The sequence below is a fragment of the Mobula birostris genome, unplaced genomic scaffold (assembly GCF_030028105.1).
Source record: "Mobula birostris isolate sMobBir1 unplaced genomic scaffold, sMobBir1.hap1 scaffold_268, whole genome shotgun sequence".
Taxonomy (NCBI): domain Eukaryota; kingdom Metazoa; phylum Chordata; class Chondrichthyes; order Myliobatiformes; family Myliobatidae; genus Mobula; species Mobula birostris.
In genome coordinates this window covers 51,358-73,710 of record NW_027275732.1, presented here as the reverse complement: position 1 = coordinate 73,710, position 22,353 = coordinate 51,358, and the positions used below count along the sequence as shown (strand labels likewise).

General features: G+C 51.4%; 1 protein-coding gene across 1 annotated transcript; it reads left to right on the top strand.

The window, feature by feature from the left end:
* The first annotated feature begins 5,179 nt into the window (after window positions 1-5,179).
* Window positions 5,180-20,153, top strand: LOC140192803 (cathepsin F-like). Its single transcript, XM_072250281.1, has 12 exons — window positions 5,180-5,259; window positions 5,865-5,996; window positions 7,112-7,178; window positions 7,526-7,639; window positions 9,775-9,938; window positions 11,425-11,521; window positions 12,174-12,254; window positions 14,243-14,362; window positions 15,926-15,990; window positions 18,117-18,207; window positions 19,212-19,270; window positions 19,380-20,153. Exons 2-12 carry the CDS (start codon window positions 5,904-5,906, stop codon window positions 19,449-19,451), a joined length of 1,023 nt encoding a protein of 340 aa, XP_072106382.1. The 5' UTR covers window positions 5,180-5,259; window positions 5,865-5,903; the 3' UTR covers window positions 19,452-20,153.
* Window positions 20,154-22,353: the final 2,200 nt, after the last annotated feature.

Below are 22,353 nucleotides of genomic sequence, written 5' to 3'. Positions count from 1 at the left end.
CCAGGTAACCTGAGAACATAAAATAGGGATGTAGAATTAGGCCCATCGAGCCTGATCGGCCATTTCATAAAGTCTGAGTTATTATCCCTCTCAACGCCGTCGTCTTGCCTACTTCCTGTAACCTTTGATGACCCAACTAATATAAAACCTATCATCCTCCACTTTAAATAGACACAATGACTGGCCTCCACAGTCATTGAATGAATTCCACAGATTCACCACCTGCTGTTTTAAATGGGCGTACCTCTGTTTTGAAGCTGTGCCCTCTGGTCCTAGACTCCCCCACTACAGGAAACATCCTCTGCACGTCCACTCTATCTGTGTCCTCTGGTCCTAGACACCCTCACTATAGGAAACATCCTCTCCACATCCACTCTATCTGTGTCCTCTGGTCCTAGACTCCCCCACTATAGGAAACATCCTCTCCACATCCACTCTATCTGTGTCCTCTGGTCCTAGACTCCCCCACTATAGGAAACATCTTCTCCACATCCACTCTATCTGTGTCCTCTGGTCCTAGACTCCCCCACTATAGGAAACATCCTCTCTACATCCACTCTATCTGTGTCCTCTGGTCCTAGACTCCCCCACTATAGGAAACATCTTCTCCACATCCACTCTATCTGTGCCCTCTGATCCTAAACTCCCTCACTATGGGAAACATCTTCTCCACATCCACTCTATCTGTGTCTTCTGGTCCTAGACTCCCTCACTATAGGAAACATCCTACCCACATCCACTCTATCTGTGTCCTCTGGTCCTAGACTCCCCCACTATAGGAAACATCTTCTCCACATCCACTCTATCTGTGTCCTCTGATCCTAGATTCCCTCACTATAGGAAACATCTTCTCCACATCCACTCTATCTGTGTCCTCTGATCCTAGATTCCCTCACTATAGGAAACATCTTCTCCACATCCACTCTATCGGTCCCCAGCTATAGGAAACATCCTTCTGATGTCCACTCTAACTCGGCCTTTCAACATTTGATAAGTTTCTATGAGATCCCTCCCCCCCGAATCTCATCGTTCTAAACTCCAGTGGGTAACAGCCCAGAGCCATCAAATGCTCCTCATGTGACAAGCCTTTCAAGCCCAGTATCATTCCCGTGAACCTTCTGCAAGGTCAGCACATCCTTTCTTAGATAAGGGGCCAAAAACTGCCCACAATACTCCAAGTGCTGCCTCACCAGTGGCCTATAAAGCCTTAGCATTACATCCTTGTTTTTATCGTCAGTCCTCTGACGTTACTGACTTAATGAGCTCCTTCAGTCATGGACTTCATTGATTCTGTTATGGTTATCATTGTAGGATGAATTTATTGAGTATGCCTGCCAGAAAATGAATCAGGGTACTTATAAGCAAGATTGTGGTCAATGATGTTCGCCACTTGATTGTCAACTGCTGCAGGATCCTGTCGCATGTTGGATTGTCTCCAGGTTTCTCCATCGATCATCTTCAATACGTGCTCTTGATAACTTTTTGTGTTAACCACCTGGTCCTGTCTGGAACTTCTCTGTTCCTAGGAAGGTGGTCTCCAACTCTGAGCAGCTTCCTTGTGGACATCTAGGCTGCTCAGATCGTGGAGATGCCTTCGGTGGAGGGCCATGGTCTTCCATTTGTTAAGTCTTTCTTCTGTAGTTATAATTTCTTCAGTTTTTTGGGCTGTGCTTTCATTTAGGTTTAGTGTTGTGTCCTTCTTATATCACAAATGCATATCTTTGTGTCGCGCGCAGATTCCTGTTTTCGTTGATGAAAATATATCTTTGGAAGTTTTATCTAACTGTTGGGTAAACCTTTATGTGTCTGTTATACCTCTTCCTCCTTCTGTCCAACCTACGTGTGTTCGGGTGTATGTTGTGTTTTCTAAAGCTCGTCATTCCAGTCCTTATGTTTCCCTGTGAATTTTCCAGACCAAGATATTGTGCCAAAAGATGATATTAATACGGGTGAAAGACTCCAGTCTGTCAGCAGTGTAAGTCCAGGGAAGACAATCTCTGGCCCCACCAAACCTCTGAGATGGAGGCGCAAGCCCACCCACAAACCACTTGTTTGTGTGGATGGTGCGTGATTCATTACCCTGTTATAAATAAGTGCCCACGATATACAGACAGTACACAGCTTACATTTAAAGTTTTTAGCTTTATAATTCTTCATTTGACTGAAGGGTTATTAAAGAAAGAGCGAAAAAGGGCCCATTTTAACGGAGCAGTCCAATGTGCTCAGGTTGGAGCTCACGGTTTCCCCTTCACCGATCCTCCTTCGATCAACCCGGGCTTCGTCGAATCATGGCCCCGCTCCTGTTCGAATCCGACGACCTCTTCTCCCTGGCGTCTACCCTCTTCCTCTCCTTAACAAAGGACCCCAAGCCCCACATTAGTGCCCCTCACCAGAGAAACCTCCCCTTAAACGTCTCTCACTGGACAGCACACAATTCCCCTATCTCTTATCTTCAACAGTAACTCAAACAGGCAGCTTATACAGAACCAAATGCAGAACAGTAAAAAAAATACAAACCAGAGCATTACATGGGTGTAACGAAAGTGCTTTTTGCCTCTGATATATATTTACTGTTAAAATCTATTTGGTAGATTTCCTTAAGCCTTGAAGTAAATTCTGTCAGAAGATTTTCCTTTCTCACAGTATGATCTATTTTCTTTTGTTTGCTGATATCCCAGATATTGAAATGTTTCAAATTCACCCCTCGACTGTATGGTATCCTGTTACTCTGTTCCCTATTCTGGACAATTAATATTATTATTAGCATTTTTCTCTCTTTTTATATTTGTAAAGTTTGCTCTTCTTTTGCACATTGGTCGTTTGTCCAGTTTGCGGGGGGGGGGGGGGTGGGGGTGGCGCGATCTTTTGTTGGTTCTATTGCGTTTCTTGTATTGACTGTGAATGCCCACCAGAAAATGAATCTCGGGTTGTATGTGGTGACACAGACTTGTGCTGAGATAATGAATTTACTTTGGCTAGCACGAGAGGGCACAGTTTTAAGGTGCCTGGAAATAGGTACAGAGGGGATGTCAGGGGTAAGTTCTTTTACGCAGAGAGTGGAATGGGCTGCCGGCGACGGCGGTGGAGGTGGATACGATAGGGTCTTTTAAGAGGCTCCTGAATAGATGCATGGAGCTTAGAAAAATAGAGGGTATGGGTAACCCTAGGTAACTTCGAAAGTAAATACATGTTCGGCACAGCAGTTTTCCATGTTTTCAGGTTTTCTATGTTTCTAATGAGGCTCTAAGTTTCTGGTGGATCCTTTTACGCTTCCTTGTACAAGAACCGATGAATTAACACTCACAACACGCTGGAGGGACTCAGCAGCATCCGTGGAAACGAAGAGTCAACGTTTCGGGCCAGAACCCTTCGTCAGGACTGAAGAGAGAAGGGGCAGAGGCCCAATTCAAACAGGTCCAGAGGTTCTCTCAGCGTCCCGCCGGGCTCCATCATTGTGTTACAGAAGCTGCAAGGCACCTTACAGTCCTTACGGAGAACTTTAGAAGTTGACGAGAAGCTCTCCTGGTTTGTGGCGTTCACTGCGACCATTGTAGACAAAGGGTCCGAGGCATTGTCGAGGACCGCTACCTCCTGTCCCGCAATCTCTCCGACCCACTGCCGCCAGCAAGGAGGCACTTTAGGAGGACCAGTCAGGGTAGATCTTACACAGAGAATGGTAGGGCACTGAGGATAGAACGAGGCATCTGGGAATACAGAGACACACCCAGCCCTGAGACACCAGGCTATGTCATTTAATTTCAAACAATTGGTTTATTGATCATTACAGAATGTCTCTCTGGTGCTTCCCGCTCCCTCCCCTCTCCCTTCCCGTTTTCACAGCCAGGATTCCCCTCTCCCTGCCCCCTTCCCACTCTCAGTCCACAATAGAGACCCAGATCAGAATCAGGTTTATCATCACTCACACATGTCAGGAAATTTGTTTTTTTGTGTGACAGCAGTACAGTGCAATGCATAAAGTTACTACAGGACTGTGCGAAAGTCTCAGCCTATATAGGGGGCCAGGACTTTTACACAAGTATGAGCCTATGATGCCACTCCCCCGTTCGACCAAAGGGCAGTAGCTGATGGCAAATCCAATTCCACCTTCTCTGAAAGTAGCCACCCTTGTCCACAGGGCTGTCCAGGAAGCCGACGACAAGCTCGTCTTTCTTAAGTTCAGGAGTCAGGAAGTAACGTTGCAGCTTTCTGCAACTCTAGTTGAGCCACTTCTGGAGAAATTTCCCTCAGTTCTGGCCTCCCCTCCACAGGAAGGGTGAGGAGGCTTTGGAGGGCTGCAGAGGAGTTCCACCCAGATGCTGCCTGGATTACAGGGTGTGTGCTGTTGCGAGAGGCTGGAGAAGCTTGGGTGGTTTTCTCTGGAGCGGCGGAAGCTGAGGGGAGATGCCATAGAGCATCACAGCGCAGGACTGGCCCTTTGGCCCACAATGTGGTGCCAACCTCTTCTATCCCTTCTCACTTGGACTGTGTGGAGGACAATGAGATAGTGAGTGAGGGAGTGCCGAGGGCTGCTGACTCCACTCTGCTGCCCCCCAGATCCCCGTGGCTTCTCTGGAGTGGGAGAAAGAGATACCGGGACCCCGGGGAGGGCAAGATGGAGTAGGCAGCTGGTACCTTTCCATCACCTGCATTGTAACGTCTAAAACTAGAGGACATGTGTTTAAGTTGAGAGGGGGAAATTCAAATGAGATGTGTGTGTGTGTGTGTGTGTGTGTGTGTGTGTGTGTGTGTGTGTGTAGAGGTGTGACAGGCCATTCAGCCCATCGAGTCTGCTTCTCTATCCCATCTTGGCTGATTTATTATCCATCTCAACCCCATTCTCCTGCCTTCTCCCTATAACCTTTCAAGGCCTGTCTAATCAAGAGCTTATCGACCTCTGCTCTAAATTCACTCAGTGAGTTTGCCTCCACAGTCGACTGTGGCAACGCATTCCTCAGATTCTGAGGCAGAGCGGCGAGGGCTGCTGCTTCAGTAGAGAGGGCCGAGGAGAGGGTTACTAACGTCCGAGCAGTTCGGGAGGGTGGGGGGAAGTGGGCGACGGTGGGCGACCGTTGGTGGAAGGGGGAAGTGGGATTGTAACATCGTTCAGGTCCTTATCAGTTCGGGGTGTCCATTGGACGGGGGCGGGGGGTTGATAGGATCAGATGGGGGGGGGGGGTGAAGGGGCCAGACAGGGACTATAAGAGACGGTAGACATCCTTGCAGTCCACCACAGCGGCTGGAGTTGTCCGAACGAGTGTGGTGAGTGAGCACGATGTCAGGAATTGCCAGTGTTCGTCCTTGGAGAGACTGGCTTCCTGGAACGGGGCTAGTCTGACGGGTGGGGCAGAGGATGTCGATCTCCCTCTCAGTCAGTCACCGTCTCCCCCACCCAGCTCAGTGCAGTGAGGCACCCCTGGTGTCAGTGCTGAGGGAGGCGCGAGTGAGGAGGGATCCCTCACCGAGGTGGGGTGTGAGGGAGATCTGCGCTCCGGGACAGTCAGGGGGTGAGACCACCGCACTGCTGGAGGGGCAAATCAGGCAGGATCTCCGCACAGTGTAAGCGGAGGGGTGGGGAACAGTGCTGGTGAGGGGGGACTCCGCACCGTAGGAAGGGTTTGAGGGATCCGTGTTGAGAGGGGAGTGGGACGGGAGGGAGGGAGGGGGTTCCTAATGGTCAGAGGAGTGATGACGGTGCTCCATTCTGAGTCAGGGAGGGCTGCGCTGTGATGGGCGGTGAGGAGGAGGTTCGCACTGTGGTGGGGTGCTGAGGGAACTCTGCCCCACGGAAGGGCGCGACCCTTGTACAATTTTCTGAGCCGCCCATCGGTTCGAAATTGTTTTATCACTCTCACCCCCAACTCCAGGTCCTGCTCTGTTGTTCGGTATCGGGTGCGGATATCGCAATGTTCCGGCTTCTCGTTGCCTGCCTGGTGGCGACCCAGGTCGTCCCGTCTCGGTGCTCCTCCCCGGCGGATCTGCCAGAAGATGAGGCGATGGTGAGTGAGGGAGCGCCGAGGCGCGCTGACCATGAGGTCCCTTCGGCCGTTTCGGAGCGGGACGTCGGGACCCTGGGGGACCCGCTCGCCTACGACCCGGGACACCAGGCAGCCGAGGCGGCTGCTGAACAGCGGTAGTGCTGGAGAGTCTCACCGCTGCGGGGTCTCGGAGGGGACAGGCCATTCGGCTCAACCAGTCGCTGCCGACCACGGTGCCCGCCCTGCGTTCGGTACTGGCCCATCACGGTCCCTTCCGAATGTGGACGGATGGAGCTGCCCTGGGAATAATCCGGCTCACCCTTACTTCACCCGGCAGCTCGTCCCATGCATTCAGTACCCGCTGGGTGTAGAATTTACCGCTCAGATTCCTGCTCAGCCTTTCACCACTCAACCTAAACCTCTGCCCCACTCTTGCAGAGACCACCCCCCCCCCACCCCACCCCATCCAACAGCATCGCCCATTCCTCTCGGTTCCTTTTCATCCCGTTTCAAACTCTGCGTCCGTCTTCCCTCCCTTCACCCAACACAACCACTCATCCCCCACCGTCCACATGCACTCACTTCAACTCCACACTCACTCCCTCCGTTCCCTCCCCCAACACTTCCTGTCCTCACCCCATCCGGCCTCCCTCCCTCGCCACTGCTCCACCTCATTTCCCTTCCCCTCAGTGCCCTCCCTCGCCCTTGACCTCACTCCCCTACCGCCTGTCCCCTCACTGCCCTGTATTTTCCTTTCGCTCCCCACTCCGTCCCCATCCCCCTCCCTCTCCATCCCCATCTATCCCCCTACAACCCCCTCCACCACTCCTCACTCCCCTCCCCTCTAAACCGCCCCCCCTCCATTCCTCTTCACTCCCGTATTCTCGACAGTTTCATCCCCCTCCACTGCATCAACCACCACGGCCACTTCCACACTGTCCCCTTCCCCTCTACCGCACCTTCACTAACCCCGTCGCCCTCCACGCCCTCCACACCAAGGGTGTGTCCGTACCGGGGAGAGGGCGGGCGGGGGCGGCCCGCACTGCTCAGGGCTGGGATGGCCTTCTCAGAGGTTCCCAGCGACACGGATTGAGGGAAGGAGATTCCCGACTAACGGCAACTTCTTCCGTCCCCAGTTCCAAATGCGGTCCGATTTCGAGGAGTTCAAAGTGGCTTACAACAGGAGTTATGACGGAGAGGAAGGTAAGGGGAACCGGACTCGTTCTGTCCCGGGAAGGGATGGGGAGAAGGGGGTCGGGCAAAGGGAGTGGGGAGGGAGGGAGAGAGGGGTGGAGGAACAGAGGGTTCTACTGGGCACCAACAACCCCTTCTACACCCTCCCCCACTCCCTTTTTCTCTGTCCTGCTCTCTCTTACACATTCACACTCTCCTCCTCGCCCCACTCTCTCCTCCTCATTCTGTCCCTTCTCACTTTCTCTCTGTCCCCACACACACACTTTACATTTCTCTCACCTCTTTATCTCTGCCTCTCACTCTCATCCTCCTCTCCCCTCTCTCCCTCTCCTTACACACTCCCTCTCTCTCGGCAGAAGAGAATCGCCGTTTCCAGATCTTTGTGGAGAACATGAAGAAGGCTCAGATGTTTGAGAAGGACGACACAGGAACGGCCGAGCATGGAATCACCGAATTCAGTGACATGACAGGTACCGGCAGCCTGTTGTGACACAACACCCCTCCCCACCCGTGCGGCTGTGGGAGAGTCCGGTCCACATTCGCACAGCACAGCACCTGCTCTCCATGCCAAATGGCCGGTGTGAATTTGGACCTGCCCAAAAGCCCATTGAGCCGGTTGGTTAATTACAGTGATTCACACATACGTACCCCTCTCTCTCTCACACACACATAACTCTACTCACACACACACGTATCTCTCTCACACTCACACACATAACTCTCTCTCTCTCACACACACGTACCGCTCTCTCTCTCTCTCACACGCACACACACACGTATCGCTCTCTCCCTCTCACACACACATGTATCTCTCTCTCTCTCTCTCTCTCTCACACACACACACACACACACGTATCGCTCTCTCCCTCTCACGCACACATGTATCTCTCTCTCTCTCACACACTCACACGTATCTCTCTCTCTCACACACACACGTATCTCTCTCTCTCTCACACACACACGTATCTCTCTCACACACACACGTATCTCTCCCTCTCTCACACACACGTATCTCTCTCACACTCACACACTCATAACTCTCTCACACACACACACGTATCGCTCTCTCTGTCTCTCTCTGCCTCTCTCTCACACACAAACGTATCTCTCTCTCCCTCTCTCTCTCTCTGACACACACACACGTATCTCTCTCTCTCTCTCCCTCTCTCTCTCAGACACACACACACGTATTGCTCTCTCTGTCTCTCTCTCCCTCTCTCTCACACACACACGTATCTCTCTCTGTCTCTCTCTCTCACACACACACGTATCTCTCTCTCTCTCTCACACACACACGTCTCTCTCTCTCTCTCTCCCTCTCTGTCACACACAGAAACACACGTATCGCTCTCTCTGTCTCTCTCTCCCTCTCTCTCACACACAAACGTATCTCTCTCTCCCTCTCTCTCTCTCTCACACACACACGTATCTCTCTCTCTCCCTCTCTCTCTCTCTCTCACACACACGCGTATCGCTCTCTCTGTCTCTCTCTCCCTCTCTCTCACACACACACGTATCTCTCTCTCTCTCACACAAACACACGTATCTCTCTCTCTCTCTCTCACACACACACGTATCTCTCTCTGTCTCTCTCTCACACACACACGTATCTCTCTCCCTCTCACACACACGTATCTCTCTCTCTGTCACACACACACGTATCTCTCTCTCTCTCTCACACACACACACACGTATCTCTCTCTGTCTCTCTCTCTCACTCACACACACGTATCTCTCTCTCTCTCTCTCACACACACACACGTATCTCTCTCTCTCTCTCACACACACACGTATCTCTCTCTCTCTCTCACACACACACACACACACACACACACACACACACACACACACACATGACTGGAGACGGGGATCGAACCCGGATCTCTGGATCACTGACGCAGTGGCTCAACCCTCTGCGCCACTGTGGAAGAAAGGAACTTTGTTTTGCAGCACTCTCCCTGCTTCCATCACCACAGACGCTGTCTGACAAGCTGCGATTCTAGAATCTGCTGTGTTCATCAGAGAAGGTGCTGTCTCGATAAATCAGTATTACATGTCAGGAGAAGTTGGCCAAACTTGGGTTGTTTTCTCCAGCAAAAGTTCATAAAGTTGTTAAGCATAGTCCGGAATGAGACTGATGGTCCTGTTCCAAGAGTGCACGGGTCAAATAGAAGAGGGAACATCTTTGAAACGAGGCTACCCAGACGAGACAATCTTTGAGAAGGGGTGAAGGGAAAAGTTTAGGGGAGATGTGAGGGCAGATATTTTACACAGTGGTGGGAGTCCGGAATGGGCTTGCAGGGCGGTGCGGAAAGCCGCTACAAGCGTGGTATGTAAACGGCATTTAGGCAGACACGCAGACATGCAGGGAATAGAGGGATGTAGTTCCCGTGCAGTCAGATGAAGAGAGTTGAATTTGGCATCAGAGTTGGCACAAAGAGGGCCGAAGCACGGGCTCCAGTGCAGTACATCTGAAGCCCAGCATTCCCAGGCCTGCCAGCCATAAACCTCCAGCCCACGACTCCACGCCTCCAGAGGAACTGCCTGCGCCTGGGCAGAAACGTCGATAATTCTAAAATGCATCCCTTCCTTCCCCGCTCCTCAGACGAAGAATTCAATCAGTTCTACCTCAACCCGGTAATGATGAACGACTCATCCTGGATGGAGGAGATGGCGAAGATACCCATGGCCAAACCCCTGACAGAATGTCGGATAACACGCCAATGGGACTGGCGTAGCAAAGGAGCTGTAACTGTGGTCAGAAATCAGGTGCGTCCCAACTTCTGTTTCAGAACTTCGACAGTTTCCTTTAGTAGGAGAGTCTAGGACCAGAGGACACAGATAGAGTGGATGTAGAGAGGATGTTTCCTATAGTGGGAGAGTCTAGGTCCAGAGGACACAGATAGAGTGGATGTGGAGAGGATGTTTCCTATAGTGGGGGAGTCTAGGACCAGAGGACACAGATAGAGTGGATGTAGAGAGGATGTTTCCTATAGTGGGAGAGTCTAGGACCATAGGACACAGATAGAGTGCATGTGGAGAGGATGTTTCCTATAGTGGGGCAGTCTAGGACCAGAGGACACAGATAGAGTGGATGTGGATAAGATGTTTCCTGTATTGGGGAAGTCTAGGACCAGAGGGCACAGATAGAGTGGATGTGGAGAGGATGTTTCCTGTAGTGGGGGAGTCTAGGACCAGAGGACACAGATAGAGTGGATGTGGAGAGGATGTTTCCTATAGTGGGGGAGTCTAGGACCAGAGGACACAGATAGAGTGGATATGGAGAGGATGTTTCCTATAGTGGGAGAGTCCAGGACCAGAGGACACAGATAGAGTGGATATGGAGAGGATGTTTCCTATATTGGGAGAGTCCAGGACCGGAGGGAGCAGCCTCTGCTTAGAGGGGTGTCCGTTAAGAACGGAGATGAGGAGGTTTGCAAAATTATGAGGGGTGTAGACAGAATGAATGTGAATAGGCTCTTTCCACTTAGATTAGGAGAGATAAATACGAGAGGACAATGCTTTAGGGTGAAAGTGGAAAAGTTGATGGGGAACATTAGGGGGAACTTCTTCACTGAGAGAGTGGTGGGAGTGTGGAACGAACTGCTTTCAGACGTGGTAAAAGCAGGGTCGCTCTTAAGTTTTAAGAATAAATTTGATAGGTACATGGATGGGAGCGGTCTGGAGGGTTATGGACTGCATGCAGGTCAATGGGAGTAGCGGAATACATTAAAGTTTCGGCACAGCATAGAGGGGCCGAATGGCCTGTTTTCTGTGCTGTAGTGTTCTATGGTTCTATGGTTCAATGCATTTCTTTTGTCAGAGCTGGTGAATCTGTGGAATTTGTTGCCACAGACAGCTGTCGGGGACAAGTCATCGGGCAGATTTAAATCAGGCGTCGGCAGGTCAGTCAGAGTGTCAAAGGTTGCGTGAGAAGGCAGGAAAATGTGGTTGAGAGGGACAATAAATCAGTCGTTGAGGAACGGCGGAACAGGTCAGTGAGCCGAATGGCGTATTTCCAATCCTATGTCATATGCTCTTACTACACGGTGCGTTGAAGTGGAACAAGGTAAGACAATAACCGCGCAGAATAGAGTGTAACCGTTAAAGTGTGTACAGACAAAATCCGGAATAGAACAGGTAACTGCGGGAAGGTCGAGTGGAAGTTGGGGAGTGGGTGGAGGCTGCTGAGGGGGGCCAGATTGCAGAGGCAGGAACAGACAAAACATATGCATGCTCTCATCTCTCCCTGCAGAGGAGGTGCTCTGCGTCCTGGGCTTTTGCGTGCGTTGCCAATGTCGAGTCGCTGTGGTACTTGAAGACGAAATCACTGACTGTCCTCTCGGAGCAAGGTAATGCCCGCGTATACCACCCTCTCCCCAACCCGCACCCCCCTGCCGCCCCGATTCCGCTCAACCCCAACCACCCGCACACAGACACACAAAGACACACACACACACAGACACACACACTCACACTCACACTCACACACACACTCACACACACACATACACACACACACAGACAGACACACACACACTCACACTCACACACACACACATACACACACAGACGCACAGAGACAGACACAGACACACACACAGACACACACTCACACTCACACACACACATACACACACACGCACACAGAGACAGACACACACACACACACACAGACACACACACACACACACTCACACACACACACACACATACACACACACGCACACAGAGACAGACACACACACACACACGCGCACACACACACACGCACACAGAGACAGACACGCACACACTCACACTCACACACACACATACACACACACACGCACACAGAGACAGACACGCACACACTCACACTCACACACACACAGACACACACACACTCACACACACACACACACTCACACACTCACACACACACACACACACACACACACACACACACACACACACCTCATCCCTGTCGCCGTGACTGAAGTCTCCTCTGGTTTATGTCCGCAGAGATCCTGGACTGTGACTCGTACGACAGGGCTTGTAAAGGTGGTTTTCCCTTCAGCGCGTTCTACAGTATAGTACGTCTAGGTAAGCATGTTCTCTGTCTTTCTGATCTGTGAAGACCGGCACACTGCACGGAAAGCCCGAATGGTAACACGGAATCGCAAACCTCTCCTCTCCTCTCTCTGTAGCATTGAAAGGCATTGAATAAGGCTAGAGGGAGGCCGTTATCTATCGTCCCCCACCTTATCCTTACTCCTTCCCAAACATCTGATCTTAATATTAGCCTCCCCATCTGCAATTCCCGCTGCCTCGAGGAAGCAGCCAGGATAACTGAGGACTTCTCTCATCCTGGTCAGTTTCTCTTCACACACCCCGACCCCCCAAAAAAATCAGGCAGCAGACACAGCGGCTGATTGAAATGTACACCAGGCTTAAGGAAGGCTCCGATGCTGGTGTTACGAGCCTTCATCTGCCGACCTCCCTCTTCGTGGTCCGTGCACTCGATCTGCCTCCCCACGCTGCGCTTTCTCGGTAACTGGAACACTTCATTTTATGTTTATTTCCACGGCAGCCCTTCGAGCTGCGCCGCCCCGCAACCTGCAATTGAACCCGAGACTAACCACGGGGCAAGTTACAATCTACCAACCGGAGCACCCGGGGAGAAGTCATTGGGTCACGGGAGAACGTGCAAGCTGCTGGAAGACAGCGGTTAAAGGGAGTTGAAGCCGGACCGTAGAGTGCCGTGCTAACCACTGCGCTACCGCGCTGCCCTGCCTTCCGTTTCATTCTGTGACCTCAGTGTAATGACCGGTCTGGATGACGCAAGCTTCTCACCGTGCCTCCCAACCACAAGATGTTCTGCAGATGTGGGAAGTCCGGAGAAAGACTGACAAAATGCTAGAGGAACTCAGCAGGTCAGGCAGCGTCTACACAGAGGACTGAATTGCCCATTCATAGACCTGCTGAGTTCCTCCAGTGTTGGGGTGCACTTCCCATTCTGTCTCTTTAAATGTGACCATCGTGTATACATAACCCCAACTGTACGCATGCCCATTCACTTATCCCATCTATATCCCTTCCCTGCACCCCCTCGTGGCACTGATACCAGGTCCAGTGTGACACTTTATCTCAGCCTCTCTCTCCGCGGATGCCGCCTGACTGGTGGAGTGTTACCGGTGTTTGAGAGGCCGGTGGGGAACGGGCTGCCCCTGCGATGGAGGACGGACATTTAGGGGAAGGGCTTTGGGGCAAGACTCAATCAATCTGAGATCACAGATCGCCTGTGGTGGGGGTGGACCCCGAGGCGATCTGGACTGGCCAGGGCAGTTGGATGATCGCTTTCTGATGCGGAGCGGCTTGAAAAACAGGGCTGGGGGCTGGGGGGAGGGGGGCTATTCCGCCTTTCGATTGTGATGGGCAGAAGAGCGATAGCCAGTATAGACAGGTGAGGGGAAGAGTGAGGCGGATAGGGGAGCCCAGGCGAGGGCTGGTGATAGTGATAGGGGGAGTGAGGTGGAGGGGAAGGGTACAGTGTCAGATGCGGGGAGTTGATGGGAGGAGGTGACGGAAGAGTGCCCGGGGGGGGGGTGTTGGGTGCGGTGTTACCGGGGTTAACGTAGGGCCAGAGGCTGGCCCGTTGGCTGTGGCTCAGAGGGTAGTGCGGCTGTCCAACGGCTCCAGAGAACCGCGTTAATCGGAAGGGGAAACGAAGGGCGAAGGGGAAGCAGATTACCGGAAAGAGGAGAATTAGAGGTGGAGATAAAACTCAGGCGGTTAGGACCGTCTTGTGCTGAGTGTTTTCAGATCCCTGACAGGGGTGGTGGTAGAGGCTGATACATTCGGGGCATTTAAGAAGCTCTTAGATGTGAGAAAAATGGAGGGCTGTGTGTAAGGGGAGGATTAGATTGATCTTAGAGCAGGGTAAAGAGTTGGCTCAATGCCGTGATCCGCCCTGTGTTCTAAGCGTGGGGGCCGGGTGAGTCTCTGGGATCCTCTCCCCCTCAGGGCTGTGCAAGGTGGGGAGGCGAGGTGGAATTGAAGAGGAGGGAGATAATCCTGCTTTCTGTTAACAGGGGGGTTGATTTCTCGAAAGGAATACCCCTACAAGGCCAGGAAGTGTACGTGCAGACAAGTAAGCCGGAGACGTGTCGCCAAGATAAAGACCTTCCGATGCATCACCCCTTATGAGCGAGGTGAGTATCCGGGGTGTAGAGGGTGGGGAAGGGGTGGGGAGGCAAGAGCGCGGTGCCTCTCGCTGTTCTCTTCCCCTACCCCAACCCGACTCGCCAAATAGACCAGAATGGTTTGGAGGACGCAATGGAGCGTGGGGGTGGGGGGGTGGGGGGTGGGGAGAACTTTGTAAACCGGGTCGCTTTTGTCGCCGTGCACACTTGCAGAGACAGGCGGAGAGGGCGTGACCCGTAGTCGCTTTGAAGGGGCAGGTCCGTAGGTTCGCTGTGGAAGCCCTTATACGAGGGCCAGAGGCTGGCCCGTTGGCTGTGGCTCAGCGGGTAGTGCGGCTGCCCAACTGCTCCAGTGAACCGCGTTCGATTCCGACCACTGGTGCTGTGTGTGTGTGTGTGTGTGTGTGTGTGTGAGAGAGAGAGAGAGAGAGAGAGAGCTGTCGTTTCAGGAGGACTAGAATATGTAAAACACAAGGAGGTAATATTGAGGTTTTCTAAAGCACTGGCGAAGCCTCGCTTGGAGTGTTGTGAGCTGTTTTGGTCCGTTATCTTAAAAGAAAGGATGTGCTGACACTGGAGAGGGTTCAAAGGAGGTTCAGGAAACTGATTCCGGGAGTGAAGTACCTGTCGTATGAGGAGCGTTCGGTGTCTCTGGGACTGCAGTCACTGGAATTCAGAAGAATGAGGGGCGACCTCGTAGAAACCTATCGAGCGGTGATAGGCCTCGATAGAGTGAATGTGGAGAGGATGTTTCCTATGGTGGGAGAGTCTCAGACCAGAAGACAGAGTCTCAGAATAGAGAGTCATCTCTTTTCAGAACGGAGATGAGAAGGAATCTTTTTAGTCAGAGAATGGTCTGTCTGTGGAATTTGTTAGCACAGGCGGCTGTAGAGGGCAAGTCTTTACGTACATTTATGGCAGAGGTTGTCAGAATCTTGTTCAATCAGGGCACGAAGGGATACGGGGAGAAGACAGGAGATTGAGGCTGAAAGGGAAAATGGATCGGCCGTGATGAAATGGCGGAGCGGACTCAATGGCCCGAATGGCCTCATTCTGCTCCTATATCTTTTGGTCTTATGGTATAATCTCGTAGCCCTGGTCTGTGAGTGAAAGGTGAGGAGGGCGGAGGGGTGAGGTTGTTGGTTAAATGGGGTAGGTGTTACGATTGCAGGGAGAGCAGCACTAACTTGATGGGCTGAATGTCGTCGGGGAAAATCACGAGATAATGTTCTGTCTGCCGGCAGCCGAATTGAGGGGAGAATTTGTTGCGAGAAAAGCTGCGGGGTCACGTTTCCCTTCTTTTTAACCTGCCCAGTGTGCGGGTCAGGGTGGGAATGACGGGGGTGGGGGGTGGGGGGTCATGTGAACAGGCTAGATAGGAACTAGCTGCGAGTTGGGGTTTGGGATTGCGGGCAGTCGTGGCGCAACTCGATGGGCCAAATACCCTGCAGTGTAAATACCCGATAACGTACGCCCTGCGCGGCGTTCAAGCTGAGGGGGGATAGAATGGTGGGAGACGGCCTGAAGGGCCACAGCTCACCTCTTTGTGACGTTTCACTTTTTCTCCTTCAGAAATGCAGAAGTGGGTGTACCGAAGAGGACCCATTGTCGTCTCAATGAACGCCGTCCTGCTGAAAGTAAGCTGTTCGCTTCTCCCGATCGCACGAAAAGAGTCGAGATCCCCACCCGCCTGTCGGTATCTACGCCCCCTCCTCCTATAAACCCTGACGCAACTCTCTGCCCCTTCTGCGACCATTTCTCCCGCTCCCACCCCCCGCCGCACAGATGTGACGAGACCGCTGCTGGCTGTCTCCACGGTTTTCAACACCCGGCTACGATTCAGTGCAGCATCGCCGTCGAGCGGGGCCTCGGCTGGTGTCCTCAGGGAAGCGTGGTTTCAAACGGGATGACGGTGTCAGAGAAACCCACTCGTAGTGTCTACTGGACGTTCTGCCCCAAGACAGCAACGTTCACCGTGAAACATCGCCCACCATCCCTGCACACGTGGATGACAATAAGCTCGACAACTTAATGGGAATTTTAGAGTTTTTTTTCCAGCAGACAGCACTGAATATTACAAATAATACTTACAGCCCGTGACGCTGCGGACGCTTTCGGCAGCAATGGACGACCTCCATCTCTGGGGGTGTAAATGGCGGTGTTCAATGCTTCCTTATTTATGTTAGCAGCTTCCACTCGGTTTTCACTATGTCAGTCGTGCAAGTCCCGGGTCAGCCTCAGGAACTCAGACGTAGATATTCCAGACGTTCTCTCCCATCTCTCTCTGTTCTCTCTCCCTCTCTCTCACTCACTAGAGGTCCTCTCCCATCTCTCTCTGTGTTCTCTCTCTTCTCTCTCTCTCTCTCTCGCTCACTAGAGTTCTTTGCATCTCTTTCTGTTCTCTTCCGTCTCTCACACACTCACTAGCGGGCCACTCACACTCACACTCACACACACTAGCATTCTAGTAAATCTCCTCTGTACTCTCTCAATTTTATTGATATCTTTCCTATAATTCGGTGACCAGAACTGTACACAATACTCCAAATTTGGCTTCACCAATGCCTTGTACAATTTCAACATTACATCCCAACTCCTATACTCACTGCTCTGATTAATAAAGGCCAGCATAGCAAAAGCTTTCTTCACCACCCTGTCCACATGAGATTCCACTTTCAGGGAACTATGCACCATTATTCCTAGATCCCTACGTTCTACAGCATTCGTCAATGCCCTACCATTTACCATTTACCATGTAGTCCTATTTTGATTAGTTCTACCAAAATGTAGCACCTCACATTTTTCAGCATTAGACTCCATCCGCCATCTTTCAGCCCACTCTTCTAACTGGCCTAAATCTCTCTGCAAGCTTTGAAAACCTCTTTCATTAGCCACAACGCCACCTATCTTAGTATCATCTCCATACTTACTAATCCAATTTACCACCCCCTCATCCAGATCATTAATATGACAAACAACATTGGAGCCAGTACAGATCCCCGAGGCACCAATCTGACACACAGTCATCCACCACTACTCTCTGGCGTCTCCCATCCAGCCACTGCTGAACCCATTTGACTACTTCGATATTAATGCCTAACGATTGAACCTTCCTAACCAACCTTCCGTGTGGAACCTTGTTATTTATCATCTCTCTCTGTTCTCTTCTCTATCTCTCTCACTCACACTCACACTCACATTAACTGGAGGTCCTTTCCCATCTCTCTCTGTACTCTCTCTATCTCTCTCACTCACTAGAGGTCCTCTCCCACTCTCACTCTGTTCTCTCACTCACACTCACTCACTAGACGTCCTCTCCCATGTCTCTTTGTTCTCTCTCTCTCTCTCTCTCTCTCTCTCTCTCTCCCTCACATACTCACTAGAGGTCCTCTCCCGTCCCTCTCTGTTCTCTCTCTCTCTCTCTCTCTCTCTCTCTCTCTCTCTCGCTCACTCACTCACTGGAGGTCTCCCCTCTCTCTGTCCGCGTTCTCTCACTCTAACCCTTCAGCGTGGAAACAGCCCTACAACCCAGTAAGTCCTTCCCACCCAATCTCGTCACTCCGGGTCCTCTCCCTGTCTGTATGCCTGTCCACGTGTCTCACGGCTTGGCCCATTTTGGCTCCGAATGAACCCCACGATCCCATTCCTGGGGCTCATCCCCGACGCTGAGCGAGCTCCCGTCCTAACCTACAGGACCTGGGACCGTGGGCGAAGGGTAAGGCTGTAAAGAAGCTGACACTTATCTTTTCTCGCTTTCCCACAGACCTACAGGAGGGGAATACTGCGTCCTAGCTCATTCAGGTGCCCTTTGAGGAAATTGAGCCACGTGGTGTGCATTGTGGGATTCGGCTACCGTGAGTACCACCTCCCGTCTCTGATCAGCGGGGCGCTGTGCCGTGGACGGTGCGCTGTGCCATTCATCAAGTCCGAGACACAGAGACATTTACTAATTATCCATCTCTGTATCCTACCTCCCTGCGCATCTCACGCCGCGCCCCCCCGCCCCACGCACTGGGAGTATTCGCAAACAGTGACCAGCACCTCGACCTTACAAGACCGTAAGACGTTGGAGCAGGATTAGGCCATTCGGCCCGTCGAATCTACTCCGCCATTCAATCGTGGTTCATTTATCATGACTGCCAAACCCATTCTCCCACTTCTCCCTGACACCCGGACTAATAAGGAACCTGTTGAACTCTGCTTTAAACCCAATGGCTTGGCCGTTCACCACCCTCCGGATAAATCAATTCCTCCTCACTCATCTCTGGCCGGCTCTATCTCCGTGATACAACCACTTGTCCAATGCTGCTACAGCATTTTCCTCCAAGCGGAAAATCCCTCCAGATCCCCTTCATCCTCCCGCCCTTCCGCCTGGGGCTGCAAACAGAGCCTTCGCTTAGTGCTAACACGCAGAGAACACACAGTGCCAAGGGCGTATCTGCGCGGAGCAGAACCGGGGTAAAAGAGCGACCATTGTTCCATATTTAAAAGTTAAGCTACTGTATTGCTATTATACTTTCATCTCTGATTAACGCACGGTGTTCCTTCTTCTCAGTTAATCATTGAATCTTTTCCTAGCCTTCCCCGTCCACCGCCCAGAGTAAATCCCTCTGACCACTCTCACATTCCTGGTTCTCCACGCCCTCGGTGTGCCCAGCGATGGTTCTCCCTGTGAACAAGGTTGAATGCCCGGTCTGAGCCTCTCCTACCCTCGCACGCCGTGCGTCGGATCCCTCTCTACCCCAGCGCCCGGTCCCTGGAGAACAGGCCAGCGACGCGGGGCTCAGCGAGGAAGTGTGAGGGGTGCGGCCGCTGATTCGGAGGAGAATCTCACTCTGTCCGTTTTCTGATTTTTTAGAAAGGGGGATGCCGTACTGGATCGTGAGGAATAGCTGGGGACGGACATGGGGAGAGGGGGTAAGTTTTTCAAGCTTAGAAGTCAGAAAATACTGTACGGGATCAGATCCCATTCACGCTTCACGGCACAGAAACTCACTAACCTCTTCCATTCCACTTTCCGTGACAGGGATATTTCCGCCTCTACCTTGGGGAGAAGTGCTGTGGAGTGAATCGCTTCCCAATGACTGCAGTTCTTTAAATCATGCGGTCCGGGGCGCACCGCTGTCGCCCTGGGCGATCTGAGGCGGCGAGGAGTCAGGAGGAAGATCCTCCACCTTTGCAGCTTGGCGTGGCGTTTCTGCACAAATACGACCCATTCCAACACACACCCCTACCACAGCATCACGTCACTACCCACGTCACTGCCCCTTTCTACCCTGTCCCATTCCAGTCACTCGGGCACACACAGCAGCATCTTCGGCTCTCTGAAAGCCCCCGCGGCCGCCCCCACCGCGAGTCCGACCCGCCTGGACTTGTCAGCAGACTCCACCCGGCTAACGTGAGCCCTGGTATAGAACCCACCCCCACCTCCCAGGGAGGCATCAGTCAGAGACCCCGAGCGACGTAGTGAGTGGAACAGGCAGCCGTGACGCCGTCCATCGGGAAAACTTGGTTTCACTGCAGTGGATTTGTTAGGGAGAGGCGGGTCCCATTCGAATTCTGGCTCATTGGAAGGGATGGGTTCAAGGCATCAATTTCTTTAGATCACGGGGTTGTCAGTTGGAATGTTTCCGATTGGAATGAATGGATTCCGACCGATAGCTTTTCCAGTGGAACACTTTTCCTTGGGAAGGGTTTGGTTCATTTCCCTATTGTGTCCCACCCTGACGTTTCTGTGGTTGAACAAGCTCTGCATTTTTGTGGCTTTTGCAAAGACTCAATAAAATAACTTGAAGCATCACCCTGACTGGTTGTGTTTGTCCGGCGCTGCCTCCAGGGAACAATCGTCTCCATCCTACGCTCCAAAGAATATAGACCCAACTTGTTAAACCTTTCTCTGTAACTCAGGAGATGAAACCCAGGTAACATTCCAGTAAATCTTCTCTGTACTCTCTCAAATTTGTTGACATCTTTCCGATAATTCGGTGACCAGGACTGTACACAATACTGCAAATTTGGCCTTACAAATGCCTTATACAATTTCAACATTATATCCCAACTCCAATACTCAATGCTCTGATTAATAAAGGCCAGCAGACCAAAAGCTTTCTTCATCACCCTGTCCACATGAGATTCCACCTTCAGGGAACTATGCATCATTATTCCTAGATCCCTCTGTTCTAAAGCATTCTTTAATGCCCTACCATTTACCATGTATGTCCTATTTTGATCAGTCTTACCAAAATCTAGCATTTATTTGCATTTGTATTGGGGGAGTCTAGGACCAGAGGACACTGAGTATATGTGGGGAGGATGTTTCCTACAGTGAGGGAGTCTAGGACCAGAGGGCACATATAGAGTGGCTGTGGAGAGGATGTTTCCTATAGTCGGGGAGTCTAGGACCAGAGGGTACAGACAGAGTGGATATGGAGAGGACGTTTCAGATAGTGGGGGAGTCTAGGACCAGAGGGCGCGGATAGAGTGGATGTGAAGGGGATGTTTACTATAGTGGGGGAGTCTAGGAGCAGAGGACACAGGTAGAGTGGATGTGGAGAGGATGTTTCCTATAGTCGGGGAGTCTAGGACCAGAGGGTACAGACAGAGTGGATATGGAGAGGATGTTTCAGATAGTGGGGGAGTCTAGGACCAGAGGACACAGATAGAGTGGATGTGGAGAGGATGTTTCCTACAGTGGGGAGTCTAGGACCAGAGGGCACAGATAGAGTGCATGTGCTGAGGACGATATCTCTAGTGAGGATGTCTGGGACCAGGAAAAAGAAATAGCGTGGACGTGGAGGTGGTGTTTCATGTAGCGCGGGGATCTTGGACCAGAATGTATAGATAGAGTGGATGTTGTGAGCATGCTTCCTAATTTTAATGGAGTCTAGGAGCAGAGGGCTCAGAAAGATTCGATGTAGAGAGGATGTTTCCTAAACTGGGGGCGTCTACGGCCATAGGACACAGCTAGAATGGAGGTGGAGGCGATGTTTCCTATAGTAACGGAGTGCAGGACCCAGTCAGTGTAGATGCAGTAGTTGTGGCCAGGATGTTTCCTATAGTGGGGGAGTCTAGGATCAGAGGGTACAGATAGAGCGTATGTGGAGAGGATGTTTCCCATCATTTTGCATGTCAACAAATACACTCAAAAACTTCTATAGTTGTACCGTGGAGGCATTCTGATAGGCTGCATCACTGTCTGGTATGAAGGGTCTACTGCACAGGACCGAAAGAAGCTGCAGAGGGTTGTAAATCTAGTCAGCTCCATCTTGGGTACTAGCCTACAAAGTACCCAGGACATCTTCAGGGAGCAGTGTCTCAGAAAGGCAGCGTCCATTATACAGGACATCCAGCACCCAGGGCATGTCCTTTTCTCACTGTTACGATCAGGAGGTACAGAAGCCTGAAGGCACACACTCAGCGATTCAGGAACAGCTTCTTCCCCTCTGCCATCCGATTCCTAAATGTATAATAAAGATTTGGACACTACCTCACTTTTTAAATATACAATATTTCTATTTTTGCACATTTTTAAATACCTATTCAATATACAGAAGTGATTTACTTTGTTTATTCATTTTGTTTTGTTTTATATACTATTATTTGTTTCTCTCCTGCTGGATTATGTGCTGCATTGAACTGCTGCTGCTAAAGTTAACAAATTTCACATCACATGCTGGTGATAATAAACCTGATATTTTCTAGTTCTCTTGTGATCTTTCTTGTGAAAATTGTAGATTCAATTTCATTTTACCTGTGAACGCAGCTGACCTGATGCTCTGTGCCTGGGACACTGCCGAAAGGTTTCTCACTGGAACTGTGCCGACCTGTTCCTGAGCTTCTGACTGCACACTCGACTGTGACACTGACCGTTGAAATTTGTGGGAATGAATGTCGTTCTCAATCGGCCCAAGTCTGAGGCGACCAGTGGAGTCACGTAGTGTTTGAGAATCCTTCAGTTAGTAGGTCAGGATTCACCAGTTTGTTGGGCCTGGTGAGGACAT

Coding starts and splice junctions, on each gene's coding strand:
- LOC140192803 (XM_072250281.1), top strand. CDS start 5,904: ATGTTCCGGCTTCTCGTTGCCTGCCTGGTGGCGACCCAGGTCGTCCCG. Junction 15,991..18,116: donor TGAACGCCGTCCTGCTGAAA/GTAAGCTGTTCG, acceptor GCTTTCCCACAG/ACCTACAGGAGGGGAATACT. Junction 19,271..19,379: donor GACGGACATGGGGAGAGGGG/GTAAGTTTTTCA, acceptor TTTCCGTGACAG/GGATATTTCCGCCTCTACCT.